At 42.1% G+C, this 17,010-nt stretch overlaps 1 protein-coding gene across 11 annotated transcripts in view; it reads left to right on the top strand.

Annotated features, from left to right (window-relative positions):
* LOC120959085 (tyrosine-protein phosphatase Lar) overlaps positions 1 to 17,010 on the top strand; it is a 226,038-nt gene that overhangs the window by 163,218 nt on the left and 45,810 nt on the right. For 9 of the 11 annotated variants that reach the window (XM_049610033.1, XM_049610032.1, XM_049610031.1 and 6 more), the window contains 5 exons: positions 3,871 to 4,053; positions 10,538 to 10,924; positions 11,081 to 11,214; positions 11,524 to 11,674; positions 15,752 to 15,775. In XM_049610033.1, the coding sequence (XP_049465990.1) occupies positions 3,871 to 4,053; positions 10,538 to 10,924; positions 11,081 to 11,214; positions 11,524 to 11,674; positions 15,752 to 15,775 (879 nt within the window). The remainder of the gene's footprint in view (positions 1 to 3,870; positions 4,054 to 10,537; positions 10,925 to 11,080; positions 11,215 to 11,523; positions 11,675 to 15,751; positions 15,776 to 17,010) is intronic. The other 2 variants (XM_040382255.2, XM_040382252.2) reach the window with 1 other exon arrangement.

Raw genomic sequence — 17,010 nt, 5'->3', positions numbered from 1 at the left:
GCAGCAGCAGCAGCAGGAGCAGCAGAGCGTAGCGTAAGCTGGAGGCTCTCTCCAGCGGTTCTTTGTTATGATTTTTGTTAGGATTTCGGTTATTTGTTGCCCTAGGACATTACGGCCAGAGCTGGGCGCTTTTGGGTCCAAAGATTATCATGCCGTAACGCAGCACTTTCGCTGTGGAAAAAGTTTCATCAGACACTCCGAAAATTTACGTACGACGCCGATGGTGGTACAGTTTTCGTTTGTGTTTAAGTTGTTGAAACTTTCAAAGAAATTATCACAAACAAATTATACAATGTATGATTTGTGTGCTTCAGTTTGTTTAATTTCACTATTTGTTGAGGAAGCAGATACGTGTTCAACATTACCTGCCACTGAACGTAAATTCAGATAATTACATTTTTCAATTTTTTTAACTGGAAGTTAAAATGTGTATGTATGTGCAACTCCTTTTTTACATACTTTAATTTTACTTCAAGCTTTTTAGAATTCCAAGTATCTATAGCAAATATTTTTGATTTTTTCTGCTATCGTTTATGCTGCCTGGTTCATAATAGAAGTGCCACCAAATTGTAGCTTCATTATCATATCCTAACTACATCCTTCTATTTACATTCTTTGAAGCGTAATGCTTTAAAACATTTCACACAGTCCACACGAAAAAATTCTGGTAAAAGTTTAAAATGTCCAAAAATATCGTCAACAGCTGTCAACCGCAGAGGAGATTGCACAAATTTCTGGCAAATCTCTCACACACTGTGGGTCAACCACCACCATGGTGGTTGCTTATGGCTCAAGGTAGGGAAAAACTTGGCAAAACTGTGCTGTGTAGTGTAGTACGAAAATATTACTACCCCAATGGGCAGTGGTGTGGTGACGCAGAAGCAATGTGCTCACATTTTTCACTTTTTGCCTAGTTCACAAACGATGCCGTTGAGTCTGACGTCTGGGCAACGTTAAGTGCCATCAGAAACGGTTTTGCTACTTTGTTTGGTGCAGGACGTTAGGTGAGCGCCAGATATATTCCGACCAGAACGAACCCGGGAGCAGGCTGCATGTTGCAGTGCAATCTTTACGGATCGTAGCATTTTCCTGCAAAACACCGTAATTTAATTCGCTCTTTTCTTCATGTCGCTTTCATGCTCATTGCAAAGTAAACATTATACTGCATCCATGAACAATGGGCCCGTACTAAAAACAGCAGTCAAAATAGTCAAGTAAAGAAAGTGCATTACTGTCAAGCACACAATAGTGGAGTGTTTGACCATTCCAGTGTATTTAATTTACTCTATGGTTTTATGTGGTATCTTTTAAGATGAATGTAACGCGTGAAATCTATTGTCCAAAACAGGGATTTTCAGGCCGTATGCTCACAAAATTATACTGAATGCACCGAAGCACAATAACTAGCATTTTTTTTTAAATTGTGTTTCATCGTAACTTTATAAGAAAATCAAAAGCTAATGTAGTGTGCTGTTATCGTATAACATCAAGCAGATATTTGTGTAAATACATAAAAAATACATCAATATTTGTGCACCTATAAATGTTCTTGCCGGTCTGGTGGTACAGTCGTCAACTTGTACGACTTAGAAACATCTCATGGGTTCAAGCCCCGAATAAACCGTGCCTGTGGACTGACTATCTTACTATATGTTATCAGCAAATCACTGAAAGCCAAGCCAAATAGTGGCACAGGCAGGTCTTGACCAACACCGGTTGTTGTGCAAAAAAAAAAGAATAACATAAATGTTCTTGAAATAAACAGATATATTCATTGCGACATACATTCTTATTACCCTTAACATCTATTTAACATTAGATTATTTAAATTCGTACAATTACACGATTTTTGTTTTTCTTTTTTGGTTCAACGACCCACGCAATCGTGTCTGTCTAGTAGAGGTGGGCATTTCGGTTCCATTAAGTGAACGTGAGTGAACCGATTCGTTCATTGCTGTGAGCGTGAAAGTGATTTCGGTTCTTTCGTTCTTTTGCAAACAGCAATATCTGTGAAGTCTGTGAATCGGTACACTATTCCAAAAACGGTAGAACTACAGATATACAGATATAACCGTATACATATACTACAGATACAACCGTTGAAAGAAGTGAATTTATTATTTGCTGCTGTCATGCCCGTCATGGGTTCAAGCCCCAAATGGACCGTGCCGCCATATGTAGGAATGACTATCCTGCTATGGGGGGAGATCAATTAGTCACTGAAAGCCAAGTCCACAAGTGGTACAGGCAGGCCTTGACCGACAACGGTTGTTGAGCCAAAAGAAAAATATTTGGTCATATATGTGCAAATTATGTAAATCTTACTTATAAAACTCACACATAATTATGAAACTTGTTGTCATAGGATCTAACATGATTTCCATCATGGGTTCTAACCTAAATTACAGTGTAACTTCCCATACTAAGCACTGATGCTACTATATCATAGCCCTGTGGTGGTTTATCGCATGTGGATTTATCGCATTTACGTAAATTCGTGACTCAAAAATACAAAGCTGTTCATTCAATTTTAGTCTTAGGTGACAAGATATTGTTGGCAGCTAGATTTTCCTTTCACTAGAAAGCACCGTAGTCTTTTATTTTCTGTTGCTAGTTACAATCTATCTCATTTGATTGCGTGTCGGGTTTTTTTTTCTCTCTCCATATCTGCTCCATAAATTATTTCCGCCTTTACACTGAAACCGAAACGGCGTAACGCGTGGAAATGTAATAATCATCATCTTGCTGTACATTTCCTTCTTTGCCAATGATTTACGCATCGTTCTTCATTTTCTCGGACGGACAGATAAAATGAAATGTCCACTACTCGGTTTGCTTTTTTGCGGGTGATAGCGGCAGAACGGGCCCGCCGTATGCCAGCCAGGAGAGTCGTGGCTGGAGATTCTTTTTGACATGGCATCGCATGATTTATTTTCAAGCTAAGGGACGGTTTTCTCCAATGAAGCGTTAAAAACATCGGACCCTATGAGACGTTTCTTGAAATACAGCAACATTCGTACATTGGACACGTATCTGGTGTGTCGGTGTCTCTTTCTACATCAGCCGTGCCGGCCTAGAGCCGGCGAAATATGTCACGCCGAGTGTTTGACGTAAGCCTGCCCGTTTGTCGGGTCAAACACAGCAACAGACGCTGCGTATCCTATTATCTGCCACCTTTTCCTGTCGTGGTATCTGTCCAGTTATTTCTACACTCTGTCGCCCATGTCGCTGGAGCTGGCCGAATGAAATGTGACATGGTGATACCTAAGGCTGGTTCTCGCTTCGTCCTCGCGACGGAGATGGACTGGAAGCTTTCAGTGGTACTGAATTCGCATTTTCTCATTAAATTCAGTAATAACCTTTAACTACATAACGCGCTCCCACGTCAGTTGTTTTGCCATATTTTACCTTGTATCCTGTGGTGACGGTATTTACAGTGATTAAGGGGCATTTGATGCTTAGTTTCACTCAGACAATTAACAATTTGAATCGTAATAATTGAACCGTCTTTCATTAACATTCACCTAACAAAACACACATATACACACATAAAACTACGTTCTTGTAATAAAACCATAATCAATATCATGTATACGAAGATCACTTCTGTTAAAAAAGCAACAAAAAAAAAAAACAAGTTTTATCCAAGCTAGTAATTGGTAACTCATTAATAATACATTGTAATTGTCGATAAGATTCGCTTCTCGTGTATTCTTCCTGCCTGTAAATGTCAAGGCAGTGCTGTACGTTTACCAATTCTGTTGTACGTTTACGTCTGCAATTCTATACGTTCACCAACACACACGCACACATGTGCACTCATAAATAGATGTAGTAAATAAGTTTCGTTCCTTTTTGCGTCCTTTGCAGGAGACAAAACACCGGCCGGATTCCCCGTCATAAAACAATTTCCCACGATTCGTGTAATTGAAACGGGCCATACGGCTGTGATGCAGTGCAAGGCGACTGGTTCACCTCCACCAAAGATCTACTGGCTGAAAGACATGAAGCGCGTTGATATGACTAATCCACGCTACAGCATCAACAGTGAAGGTAAGCAACTATTCCATACTTCTTCTTCTTCTTTTTCTTCATTTCTTCCGCTATGCAGTGCTTATGCTTTTTCGCCAAAAGCATCAATAGGGTTGTAGAAAGACGGCAAATACTCTGACGTAAGTAATACCGTCTAATCTAATGGTTCATTTGGGTTCGGAGAAACCAATTATACGTTTGCCCAATGCCTCCGTTTCTATACCACACATGCTGTACCGTGCAACAGTTCGGGATGCGTCGTCGAGAGAAAATTGTACGAACAAACTTCCACTACAGCTGCTGCTTCCATTACGTTTACGTCCATCCAGTACACGATTAGATACACTGTCCAATGGCAAACGTAAATGAGATGCTTGTTCATTACATTTATTATGGATTCGGCGCGGTTTCCCCAAGCGGTTTCCCAAGCGATTGGACCAAAGATTGTCCTCGCGCATCGACTACAACAATCCTTGGTATCGTTTTGTTTGCAGCGTTTACACAGTCGCTTCGCTCGCCTCGATGTAGCTGCAGGAAACCAAAACAAACCGAGAACTGTGCGGACACCAAAGTCGATGCATCACTTAATATCGAATCGGACCTGAACATGGCTGCAGGGCGAACTAGTAAATAATTAATGTTACTTACAAAGCTGTTCCTGCCAACTCGCAAACCGTATACATCTTTATTCTTGCTCGACTTTGCCCGCACGCACAACTGTGCAAATGCCGTGTACACACAGGGAGCTTCTTTGCACTTACCACAGTGCAAACACGTGCAAAATACACCGTCCATGGTGTGTGGTTAGCAGTTGGAGCACAAATTTACACACCAAAATGGTTTCGGTGCTCTGTCTCCTAATGCAACTGCCACTGCCAAGAAAGTTGGTCAGAAAATGCTATCTTTTTGACCATCGTTCTTGGTTGCCCTAAAAACCAATGAAACACGGTGCTTTCCGAAATGAAACACACACACACACGGTGGATACTACACGAGACTGTATGTTTATCCATATGGTTGGTGCAATGTTACCTCAACCAAAAACAGGCTACCATTTTTCGATGTAATGTAAATGAGACCGATCTTCTTTACGGTACTACCATTTAAACATGTTCAAGCGTAACATTTCGTTCGAGAGTGACATGTTGATGGAATAATTAATGTAGGCCTTTCAGATATAGCAACATCATTCGAACTCCATCTCTTAACCGGTACATAGGATACATTCCATCTTTAATTAGTTTTATGATGGGTTAGTTTTTTTCTTCTTTAAACTTTTAGTTGAATGATTTTTTATAGGAAATATATATGAAGCTGGTTACTGGTACTTCGACCGTAATCAGTGTTGTACGTTGAGGTTTGATTCAACAGCCTGGTGATGTAATAGCCGTTTTGTATTGAGGAGTACACTATAGCCATATGTAATGTAAATACGTACAGCGTCTTATGCGATTCACAGTTCCGTGTTTGGCCCGTTTCGGCAACCTTTATGAATTTTCCACTACCCGATACGCTCGGTCCGAATTTTTCGGTATCGTGATGCATTAATCATGGGCGAAATTTTCCCATGCTAATTAATGAGTAATACGAACCGGTCGTCCGCTCTATCGCCACCCCCGTACCACGCACCACCGTCCCCAAACGGCCCTAGCTCGCGGGGTGCACTGATTGGACGGGTTTTGTAGGCACCACAAACCAACCCTTCGGTTGGATCGGTTTTTGTTTATTTTATTTTTTGTTGTTGTATGAAATTTTCCCATCGTTTCACCCTTTTAACCAGGGTAGACCAATCGGTATGGTTCGTTTGACGCGAACGATGATGGTGTATTCCGGGGGGAGTCATATTTTTTGCCACTTTTTTGTATTGAAATTATTTATGATTCACTTGGCACTTGGTCCAGATTTAGCTGGCAATTGTAGGGACCGAGTGAACAAGCGTGAAGAAAGATAGAGAGGGGTGGGGGGGAGGGTTGAGGAAACCTGGAATAAAACAAATGCGGTAAGGTAGGTGGTGGAGGTTGTTGCGCATGTTGCGTTCGGTGCGCGCCTAGTTTCGTTGTTTATTTGCAGGCATTGCTGTATTGTTTATAAATGTTGCCAAATTTATGTCAATAAATCGCTCCCCACGGTTTGGAAAAACAGGACAACTCAACGGTCTACAACATCGGCGGTCGCCAGACGGCACAACAAAATTGATCGTTTTTGCTTTATAATGTACAAAGTTGTTGCGACTCGATTAAACTGCCATTTGACGTAATCGCACCAATTCGATTTTTTTGTGTACCCTTTTCAATAATCAATTGGAGGTTTCTCTCTAAAAATGCAATATAGTATAACCAATAATTTGGAAAATGATTTTGTTAATTTGTAATACTCGACTTACACAATTATTAAACACTGCATCAATAAAATATCTTTCAAGTATTTCGGTATGTATGTATACATTGTATACCCCCACAAAGAAGCACTGTACTTATCAACCGGGACCCACTGCCCGCTAGTCAAAGCAGAACAATCATTTGATTATGTAAAATAACATTTCATTACAATGAACACCCATCCCTAAACATTTAAATCCAAATTACATTTCCATTAACATGAGCCTGCCAGGCTCCGGCTGTAATCGTGAAATACACCTTCGCTTCCACTATAACGCTCCAACTGCGGAGTGCTAAAAGCTTCACGAGAAAACTGCTCATGCTTCAGCCGCTCTTGCCTGGACCTGTTTGAAAAAATAGACAGTGTGCTAGTGTTTCTGATTCCGAAACATACAACACCCCCGGAAGGGCATCGCAGCAGTATCTGACAGCAACAAATCATAGACAGCAATTTCACGGCAAGATAACAAGCGCCACACTCCAAGGCTACCTCTCCCCCCCCCTCCCCCTGCCGCCCAAACCCCCTTGGAATGTTTCCCAAAATACAACCCCTACTACTACACAGTAGTAGGCATGGCCTTTGAATCTCCTCCAACAGCACCACCACATCCCGATGCAGTGCAGTCAGCACAGTCGGCCGCAGCGGGCAAAGAAGCTGTCTGCATGGTGGCAGTGACGGAGAATCTCGGCAGCCGCCATACACTGTACATTTCATCCCGTGCTAGGTGTGGGTTTTTATGTTTTCCTTCTGTTTTTTTTTTTGCGCCGCCTTCCACATCTCCAATTTTAACTTCCTCCCCTCTCAATCCCGGCGGCTCGGGAAAAGCACTCTAAAACCCTGCCGGCAACCGGAACGAACCAATTTCCATAAAAGTTCACATATCATCATCGTTAAATTGCTTTTCCCTTTGGTAACTTTCGTTCTAAAATTCTCCCGACAGCAGCGGTAGTAGCACTTGGTGCCCCTCTCCTCAAACCAATCCCCTCCCTCCAACGCCCTTTCCGCAAACCATCAATTCATTTCCTCCGACCCCCCCCCCCCCTCCCCCACCCACAAAAAGGTCCACTCGACTGGATTCCGGGTGGACTTCATCTTGGACCACAGATTGGTTCGTTATTTTTCCAAAGGCCGGAAAGCGCGGTGTACGGCGTGGTGTGTATGTGTGTGTGTGTGTATTTCTACTCCTCCTTCTCATCGGTAGGGCACAGTCCAGGTTGGCAGAATAGATGGATGGGAAGCAATTTCATATAAATTTGATTTCCACCTTTTCCCGCTTTAGATGTAGCTGCTGAGCTCAAAAAGAGACCTCTCACACGCCCTGCCCCAAACGCTGGCAAGCGCGGGCCCCAAGTAAGGGTGTGCATGAGGTATGGGAATATGTACGATTTTTTCCCCCTGCTTGTGCTGATCAAGTTTATCGCCCGTTGAGCAACGCCCGAGTACCTACGTACTGCTTCCCATCCCCACTCTTCCGACATTAGTGCCCAATTAAACGAACTGCCTATTCGCTTTTCTTAAATCGTTTTACCCCCATCCACACGGCATGGCCCGTCGTTCGAGGAGACTGATACTTGGTGGTTTTATGTTTTTATCTACCACTAGCATTTCTCTGTTCCACCCACCACCACCCTCCCATCACACCTTACCGCTCGTGGTCAACCACATTCAATCACATAGCAGTGGTGTGTGTGGTCAATGGTATCGTTGGCAATTCCCTTAGTAAAATAACCGACTACGGGACGGTCAGCCTACCGAATTTTCGTTCGTCTCTGTGTGAGTACGACCAAAGCGCCCGGATATTCTGCCTTACGGTTTGACAAAGCTTTCCATTTTCGGAGATGGTGCGAAAAAAAAATATTTGCAAAACGGGCCAATGCGGAAGCTCGCAGACCGTAAATCAAGCAAAAGGACAAATGGTGAGAGGTGTACAGGGGGAATTTCGGGTCGGGCTATGCATCTCCGGCTATGCTACATCTTCATTCTTGGCATGGAAAATCGCCGAACAGCCGCTACTGACTGACTAGTACTATTGGCATTATATTCACGGACAAATTAGCTATATACCATCGGTGGCATTGGTTTAGTAAATTTTATAACGTTTCAGTAATCCTTACTCAAGGCAAATAGGCTGTTCGTTCTTTCTTGGTTACACAAATCTATGGCAGCTAACGAAAGCTAGAAATAATCATTTCGCTTATCTACTATAATGATAATTAACATGAGGAGTTGTTGTGTTCCTGTTCCTTGAACACGGCCAATTACGTACATATTGCCAATTTTAATATTTTTATTGCTTTTCGAAATGATTTGCAATGTTCCCTTTACATGATAGTCCACTGTTTTCCCGTCTACTTGCTATGGAAAGGGAAGTAAAATGCAAAAGAAAAAAAGTTCCTATACGCCATAACGTAACACGCGACCATGTTGTCGGTCGTAGAATGCAAGTAACAAACAGTTACTGTGCGCGAGTATGTGTCACCTTCAGAGTGCAATGTGTGCGCATGCAAAAGATAGCAGCGGCGACGAACGGTTGTGGTTAGTGAAACTTTTCTGTTACTTCGCATCGTTTCGCGTACATCTCGGGCGTCCATTTAGCACATCGAGAAAATCCCATGCATAAATAACGGATAAATTTTCAGCACACATAAATTATGAATTTTTATGATAAAAATCCCACTCGCCACGCAGACGCTACTCGGATGTGCAGCTTATTTGTAACTGGCCGCTGTGCCCGCTGGTGGGGGAGGATCAGAATACCGTGCGCCATGCGGCAGAACGAAAGGTCGCAAAAAGTAAAAGTACTAAATGTGTCTTTCGGTTCACGTAACGCATTCGCGTAGCCGATCCGTGATGGTGTGACGTGGGTGAGCACAATATGTGCTGTGTTCTCCATTTTCCAAGGGATATCTCTGAGAGGGTGAGTGGGTAGGGTAGGATGACACTCTAAATTAATGATTGTTCTGCTGCCCTGGTGGAGATCGAGGTAAGACTGGAACCTATTTCCCTTGGGCAACGAATTGGCTTCCCATTACAGCGGAAGAGCATTTCATGTGTTTGTGTTTGTGTGTGTGTGTGTGTGATTTGAATGTTTTTACTACATCAACAAACGCATGTTGTTTGGGTTGCAGTGAGCGAAGGCGGAGTAATATAAAAAACAAAAACATATATTGCCCATTAATGTGCCACTCCATTAGAGGTCTTGATTGCTTTCTATGGTCTTCTTTTATCTTCATCAAATATATTCACTAAACGTTTAGTATAGAATCAACCAACTAGATCCCTGACCCACCCCTGGTGAAGCTGGAGGATTTGGAAAACCAAACTGGCACACTGACTTTTAAATACCGCCCTTTCGTTACACCGAAATAAGGCCATTTATCTAGAGAATTACGACCGAAGCGTATAACACATATCAATTTAGAAACGCATGAAACCCTAAACTGTTTATGGTTGCTACTTTTTATGCTCGCAAAGTGTATCATTTGTAGTGAAATGAATCATATAATAATAACAGTCTTTTAGGATGAATGGTGAAATAAGAAACAGTCCGAATAGTTTAATCGCTAAAACTACGCTACACATTTCTATCAGTGGTTGCAGTCGATTTTGTTATTTTAACGTTACTATATTTAGTGAAATCACAGTACATTTCAACGCTAAGGGCAATTATGGTGAATGGAACTTCGCATTCCATCACAGTCATAAATCTATTTCCATGCTTTAAGCTTTGGTACCTCTGTGACAATACCAATGCTGTTTTACGCAAAGGGCTCACGATAGAAACGAAACATTGTTGAACTTGTATTGACATTTCTGTGATGATCAAAATAAATTTCGCTCGCAAATCGATTCCAACCTGTTTTGGGTACGTCTTACTTTCAAACCTGCTAACCATTTCCATGCGTGTTCTCCGCCAGACGGAACATAAATTATGCGATACTTTCATGTGTCCCACGTTAGCCGGCATAATTTATTAACGTGTTTCCTAAATACGATCCGTAGTTTTGGATTCACCACAACCAAACACTCGTTTAGTCGATCAAGTGATTGCTGATTTGTACGATTCCCTACTTTTCATTCGCTTCTCTCTTTCACACTCTCTTTCTCTTTGTCGTTCTATTTGCAGGAAGCCTACAGATTGACAACAGCGAGGAAAGTGACATGGGCAAGTACGAGTGTGTGGCGGAAAACTCGATCGGAACGGAGCACACAAAACCGACTCCACTGTACGTGAAGGTACGACGCGTACCGCCGACATTCTCGCGCCCACCCGAGCCCGTGTACGAGGTTATGCTCGGAGCAAATCTGACCCTCACCTGCGTAGCTGTCGGGTCGCCGATGCCGTCTGTCAAGTGGCGCAAGGGCGTTGATCAGGATTTAACGCCGGAAAATGATGTCCCCGTTGGGCGGAACGTGCTGGAGCTGACTGACATACGAGTCAGCACTAATTACACCTGCATCGCTCAATCGTCCCTCGGTGTCATTGAAGCTACCTCGCTGGTCAAAGTTCAATGTAAGTGACAAGTCCAGCCCTTGTCGGCAAGCAAAACAGACCTTTCTGTTCACAGCCGTATACGTACCAAATTGTGATCTTGATGGATTGGCGATGTAAATAATCACTTTCGTCTTTTTTCAACTTTTTGCCTTTTTTTTCTTTATTTTATACCAGCATTACCAGCTGCGCCCACGGACGTCACAATTTCGGAAGTAACTGCTACGCAGGTTCGGCTCGAGTGGTCTTACAAAGGGCCAGAAGATCTGCAGTATTACGTTATACAGTACAAGCCAAAGAACGCAAATCAGGCAAGTATCGTGTAAGAACAAGGAACGAAAAAAACAAACAATCTGGTCCCTAACCCCCAGTGGACCATGATTGAAGCAAGAGTGTATCATTTTTCCAATCACTCACCGGATGCTGGATCATGAAATGACAAGTGCGCCGCAGAATAATTGACATGTTTATTAATGATTTTGAATGTTGCTTCTTCTCTTTCACGACATTGGACGGATGTTTTCTTGGGTGCCTTGTTGTTGTGCCGGGAACGCGTCGGCTGATGGCGGTGGGTGGTCACCATATCTACGATGATTGTTGTATCGCGCGACAATGTGCAGGCGTTCAGTGAGATCAGTGGCATTATTACGATGTTCTACGTCGTACGAACGCTCAGTCCGTACACCGAGTATGAGTTCTATGTTATTGCAGTGAATAACATTGGCCGTGGTCCACCGTCGTTGCCAGCCACTACGACCACCGGGGAGACAGGTATACAAGTGCTAGGAATTCCTCAAAATATGCCAATCATGTTCATCATGGTTGACGGCATTCTATTACTTTTTTACAAACATGATCATCTCACACATGCATACTTACCAACAGTATATAACCAAACTAATCACATAACATATAAAAGCTACTATCCTCCACAAAAAAGCCCATAACAGTGAAAATAGTCACTACAACCGTTTCAGGTTTGATGGTTTTACTTTATAACTGTTATTTAATACTAACTTTGTTGCGCTGGTTGTTTAATAACAACAACCATTATAACATGAAATCAAATACACCCAGCATCCAATAACACTGCTCTACAACACATCGTCCCCGTCAAATGCCTTTCATTAAATATTAAGGCTCAAAACGAAAACGTTCAATCACTCGGTCTTATATCATGCGTAAAAAACGCCATGTATTTCTATTAGTTCCTCCCAAAAGATTTTTGAAACATAGCCAAGAGCATGGATCCGTTTTGTTGTTCCCTACAGCTCCTACTATCGCCAATGCAAGTGTATTACGTAGCGAGGATATGCTTCATCAAACTTGATAGCTTCTACCAGTCAATGCTATATAGCTTCACCTGTACTTTGACCACTTTGTCTGGTGAACCCAACTTACTATACCTATGGTTGGAGGCGGTTTATTACCTTCTTCGACTGCGGCCACTGCCGGACGAAAGGAGCTGTCGTCGCTTCCACGTCGAAAATCAGAAGCGTGAGCCCAACAGCCTTATTTCGGGGACTCCGTTTTCATTAAATATCAATCACTTTGCAGCCAATTATTCATTATTTGTGCAATTTATCTTCATTAAAAGTTAATGTTATAGTAACGTGTCGGCAGACCGTGAATCATTTTCAATCAGCACTAGCTAGTCAGTGTGGTCGTTCCGGCTGTTACTTTCGGATCGGTGTTCTGTTTGCAGTTAACGAAATGTGTGCACATTTCCTACTCGATTACAGTTTATTGATTGCTATTGGCTTGACCGCGATACTTTTTTTTAGAGTCGGAGTTTATTGCTCACATTCATAGGATTGTGCAGAAGGGCGAACCGGAAACTTTGAAGCAAATTCATTAGGAAATGTATGAATTGACATGCAGAAAGTTATTTATTTTTTAGGGAATTTCATGTTTTAGAGTTTTAACGTACCTGAACAATCAGCCAAACTGCTAACGAGATCAAACTGTTGTTGCAAACTCATAAAATAACATGTGACACTTCTTTGGTGGTTCATTGAACACGACATTCGGGTCACTCTATTGGGACCCGAACCTCGAAAGGTCGTCTTAACTTTCGCGATTATTATGAAAAGCATGTTTTCTCCGGAAACCCGCAATCAATCGTACAAACAAATGTTCGAGATAAGGGGAAGACTTTGCTGAACCTTTGTCCCTGCTATTACCGCAGCCCATGTGATGACTGATTGATCCAAATAGAGAATGTTTTGATTTGTGTGAATGTATCCTTACGAATCGCACGCTGTGTAGTAGAGTCACAAATTGAGCTAAGGTACACGCACCACAAGCGCGTTTCGGCCACGACCATTCGGCAAGATCTCACTGCCCTCGTAGCCCCACCGACAGTGTACGAACAGGAAGAACCGAAAAGGACGTAGGTTTAACCGTGAATAAACAGCGAGTTCGGTTGGTTTTTGATGTTTTTTTGTTGCTCCCGCTTCTGAGGGCTTGTGTCCCTTTCAGCTTGGATCCGTTGAAGCATAATGTTATTACTATTATTCGAAGAATATCATAATATTTACCACGTGTTTGCGTGTTTTCGCTCGTGTGCGTGTGTAAGCAGGAAACGGTTAGCTACAAATCCATGGTGTGGAAAAAGCCTCACCGAGGACCATATAATTCATGAAGTTTATCTTTCATTTTGGATCGAAATAACACGCAGAGAGCAAGACTGCTGCAGGTTCGATGAGTTTTTCGTTCGTATCACAATTTCACGATCCTTTGCCCTATGTGTATGTGTGTTTTCTTTTCTTTCTTTTCGCGTTCAACTCTCTCTTGTGCTACCGCTTCCTTTAGCTTTGAAAAAGAGCTGCTGTGCTCTTTGTGTGTTTTTTTTTCTTTCTTAGGCTCGCGTTCTTGCCATTCGACTAAACGATCACTGAAGTCACACGGTGCGGGATCCGAATCGTTCTTAACCGTAAGATTGGTTTTGGTTCAAGTCCCGCTGCGCTTCGCCTACGTCTTCGCATTTCCAACTCCATAAATCATGGCGGTGTGCGTGGATGGTACGGAACAACTTATACACGGCTGCCTCTCGGGAATGTTTATTTTGCGAAGCGTAAGCCTTGGTCAAACGCTACAGGACGCTAAGCAGCATGGTGGACTTTGCTCTAGCAGCCGCACATGTCGGTGCGGACAAAATAAATGAATTCACTCTTTTGCCTTGGTTGACGTTTAAGGGTCAGCAATAGTAAAATTGATGGAACGTAATTTGTTTTATTGCCCAGAGATTTCCATCAAACAATGAAGATGGTAAGAGAATTCCCCCGCAGGGGGTAGTGCAACAATGCGAGATTCATTTTTCCCGTTGGAATGTCTCTCAGGTTGTGGTTGGCATATAAATTACGAATTAATGTGAATTGCAAATGCTGTAAATTTTGCCATCTAATTTAGTGTGCTCAAAATGGGACAAAACACAAATACAACACTTTTCCACACACACACGCACACGTACACACAAACAAAATACAAATTCACACAAAGACAAATGGTAAATCATCGTTCAGTTTACTTAGACTCCGTTTTTATCAACTATTTTTCATGCTATCTTCCAAAACATCATCATGTACCCCGTCAAAAACTTGTTGGTTCTACAAAACAAACAAACAAAAACACAAAATAAACATACCCGAAACAAACTTCGGATAACAACAACAACAACAACAACAACAAAAATCTTCAACAACCACCCTCCGAATTTATGTGCGTAACGAATGCACGAAAATAATTTTGGTTTGGATTTTGAAACGAAATAAAATCAATCTCGATTCTCGGTCATCTTCGCACAACCGAAACCTCTTGCTTCACCGTGCTCTCCTACCAATATACACACACAAACACAAACACTCATGTATGCGCGACCGGTGCCGGAATGTAAGTGAAACAATTTTGCTCGTCCAAAGTACAATTTTGGTTTTTGTATCGGATTTGCAACACTTTCTTCCTTCCTTTCTCGTAAAACCTGTGTCCTGCTCCTCCTCTATCCTCTCCTGATCCCTTTATCACGAGCACCACCACGCTCACCTGCTCAACTTCAATAGGTTGTACCTAAGCATGGAACGCTGGAGGGTGGGAATCATAACGTTTAAATGTTTGTGTTTTTGTTTTATGTGAATGGAAAATTAGTGTGTATTGTTGCTGCTGTTGCTGCTGCTGTCTGCAGTTTTAAACCAGAAAACCGAAACACATTTGCAAAAGTGTACAGTGTACACTTGGGCGATCATCTGAGGATTTTGCGGCGAACGGTAGATTATGTGCGCTTTCCTCCAGCTGTTGTTCCATGCGTTGAGCGATGAATGTGATGTGATAACCTCCAAAGCATAAGCACGCCCAAATATCCAAAACGTTCCTTCCATAGAGCAAACATGCACGTGTTTTGCGTTACTACACCTTTTGTTTTTGTTTTTGATTTTTTCCACCCGATATATCCAGAACCGGCAATATGATGCAACAAAAGCACATTCCTTTGTGTTTTTTTTTTGGTACCATTAGTCTAACAGGTTTAAATTGTGCTTGTTTATTTGGAACGGCAGTTAGTGTTTGCCTTTTGTTTACAAAACGAGCACCCCATATTAAAGCAATAGAACTGTAGAAAAGAGAAAAAAACACACCATTTCGTAAATATTTTGTACATTCTTTTTGTTCCAATTTTTGGTTTACAATTGCACCTGTTTTTAGCGGTTTTTTTTTCTCCTTTTAATAATGCACTTTATTCGATGCAAATATATACATTTTAACTCATTGACTATTTTTATTCTCCTCAACTTTTTGCTCTCGATAACGCGCGGTGCTCTCATCATTTCGTTTTGTCTCTAACCAACATATTGACAGGCGATTCCGCTTATGGAGGTTCCAGTAAGTAACTCACTTTATAACGGCAGTTGCCTGTAGTTGTATGGATTTGTTTTTTCCTTCTTTTTATACACATTTGATTCACCATTTCTGTGGAAGTTTTGTTTTACTTTGTCTTTTGTGACCGGCCCTTTACACGGTAGATTTTGCCAACTTTCATGCCACATTCACATAAACTTCATCATGTTTCAATTCCCGCACCTCTACTTGTCGAACTGTGTGTATCACGATTGAGTTTTTGTTTCCATTTCTTCCACTTTTTTTTTGTTTTGGTTTTCTGCTGTATTCCCATATAGAAAAGTTTTATTTCTCGTAGAATGGCGATCAGTTTTTGAGCAATAAGATGTTTACACTTTTTCACTCGTTTTTGTATGGCGTGTTTCAATCAGTTTTAAATTTTCTCCAGTTTCCATCAGCGCATTTTTGCTTTCCTTTTTTGTTTCTATTTTCTTTTGGCCGTAAGCGCTAACTTCACCTTTTTGCTTCACAAATTTACATGAGATGCTGCTGCTTGCTGCTGCGTTGTTTGGTACACGAACTACGGAGACACACAAGTATGTCATTCAGGGTAATTTCGGTAAAGTCGCAACGTACTTCACTGTACCTACTAGCGATTGCTTGCCACGGTCCGCACCATCGTCTCTGTCTCTCTCTCTCTCTCTCTCTCTCTCGGCCTCCCTTCCGTCCTCACTTCGTCCTTTCGGGATCTTTCCTAGATGGGAAAGTTTTCACTTTGCAACTGTCCAAAAGATAAGCTTCGAGCAATGCACTAAACTTTTCCAAGTGATACGTACCGCCCTCACACACATCACGACCGAACCTTCGTGCTCATGTTGCCTGTGTTTATCTTCGCAACGCGCCCATCTCACTCCACTGCTCGCGTTTGGTTGGTCTACTGGTTTTGGTGCTTTGTGCCCAATGCTGCTGTTCTATTGATTTCATCGTCAATACTTTAGTGTGCTGCTGCCGCTGCTGCTATGTGTCGTATTGTCGACTGTTTGTAGAATATGTTCCATTTTCTCACAAACGCCTTCACCGTTTGTGCACTCTGGTCCCCGTTTCGTTTTACGTTCTACAGCATTTTCATAATGCAGCAGTGGGAAAATGTACTTTTGCGAGCTGTTCTTATTTCACCGACACACAACAACCCTAACGATCACATATCGCTGCAAGGAGGGAGGGTGGGGGGATTGGGCAAGTACAGAAAAATGGACAGTTCCTTTTGCCTTTACTTCTTA

Source organism: Anopheles coluzzii, chromosome 3 (assembly GCF_943734685.1).
Source record: "Anopheles coluzzii chromosome 3, AcolN3, whole genome shotgun sequence".
Lineage (NCBI taxonomy): Eukaryota > Metazoa > Arthropoda > Insecta > Diptera > Culicidae > Anopheles > Anopheles coluzzii.
This window is presented reverse-complemented; position numbering and strand designations above follow the sequence as displayed.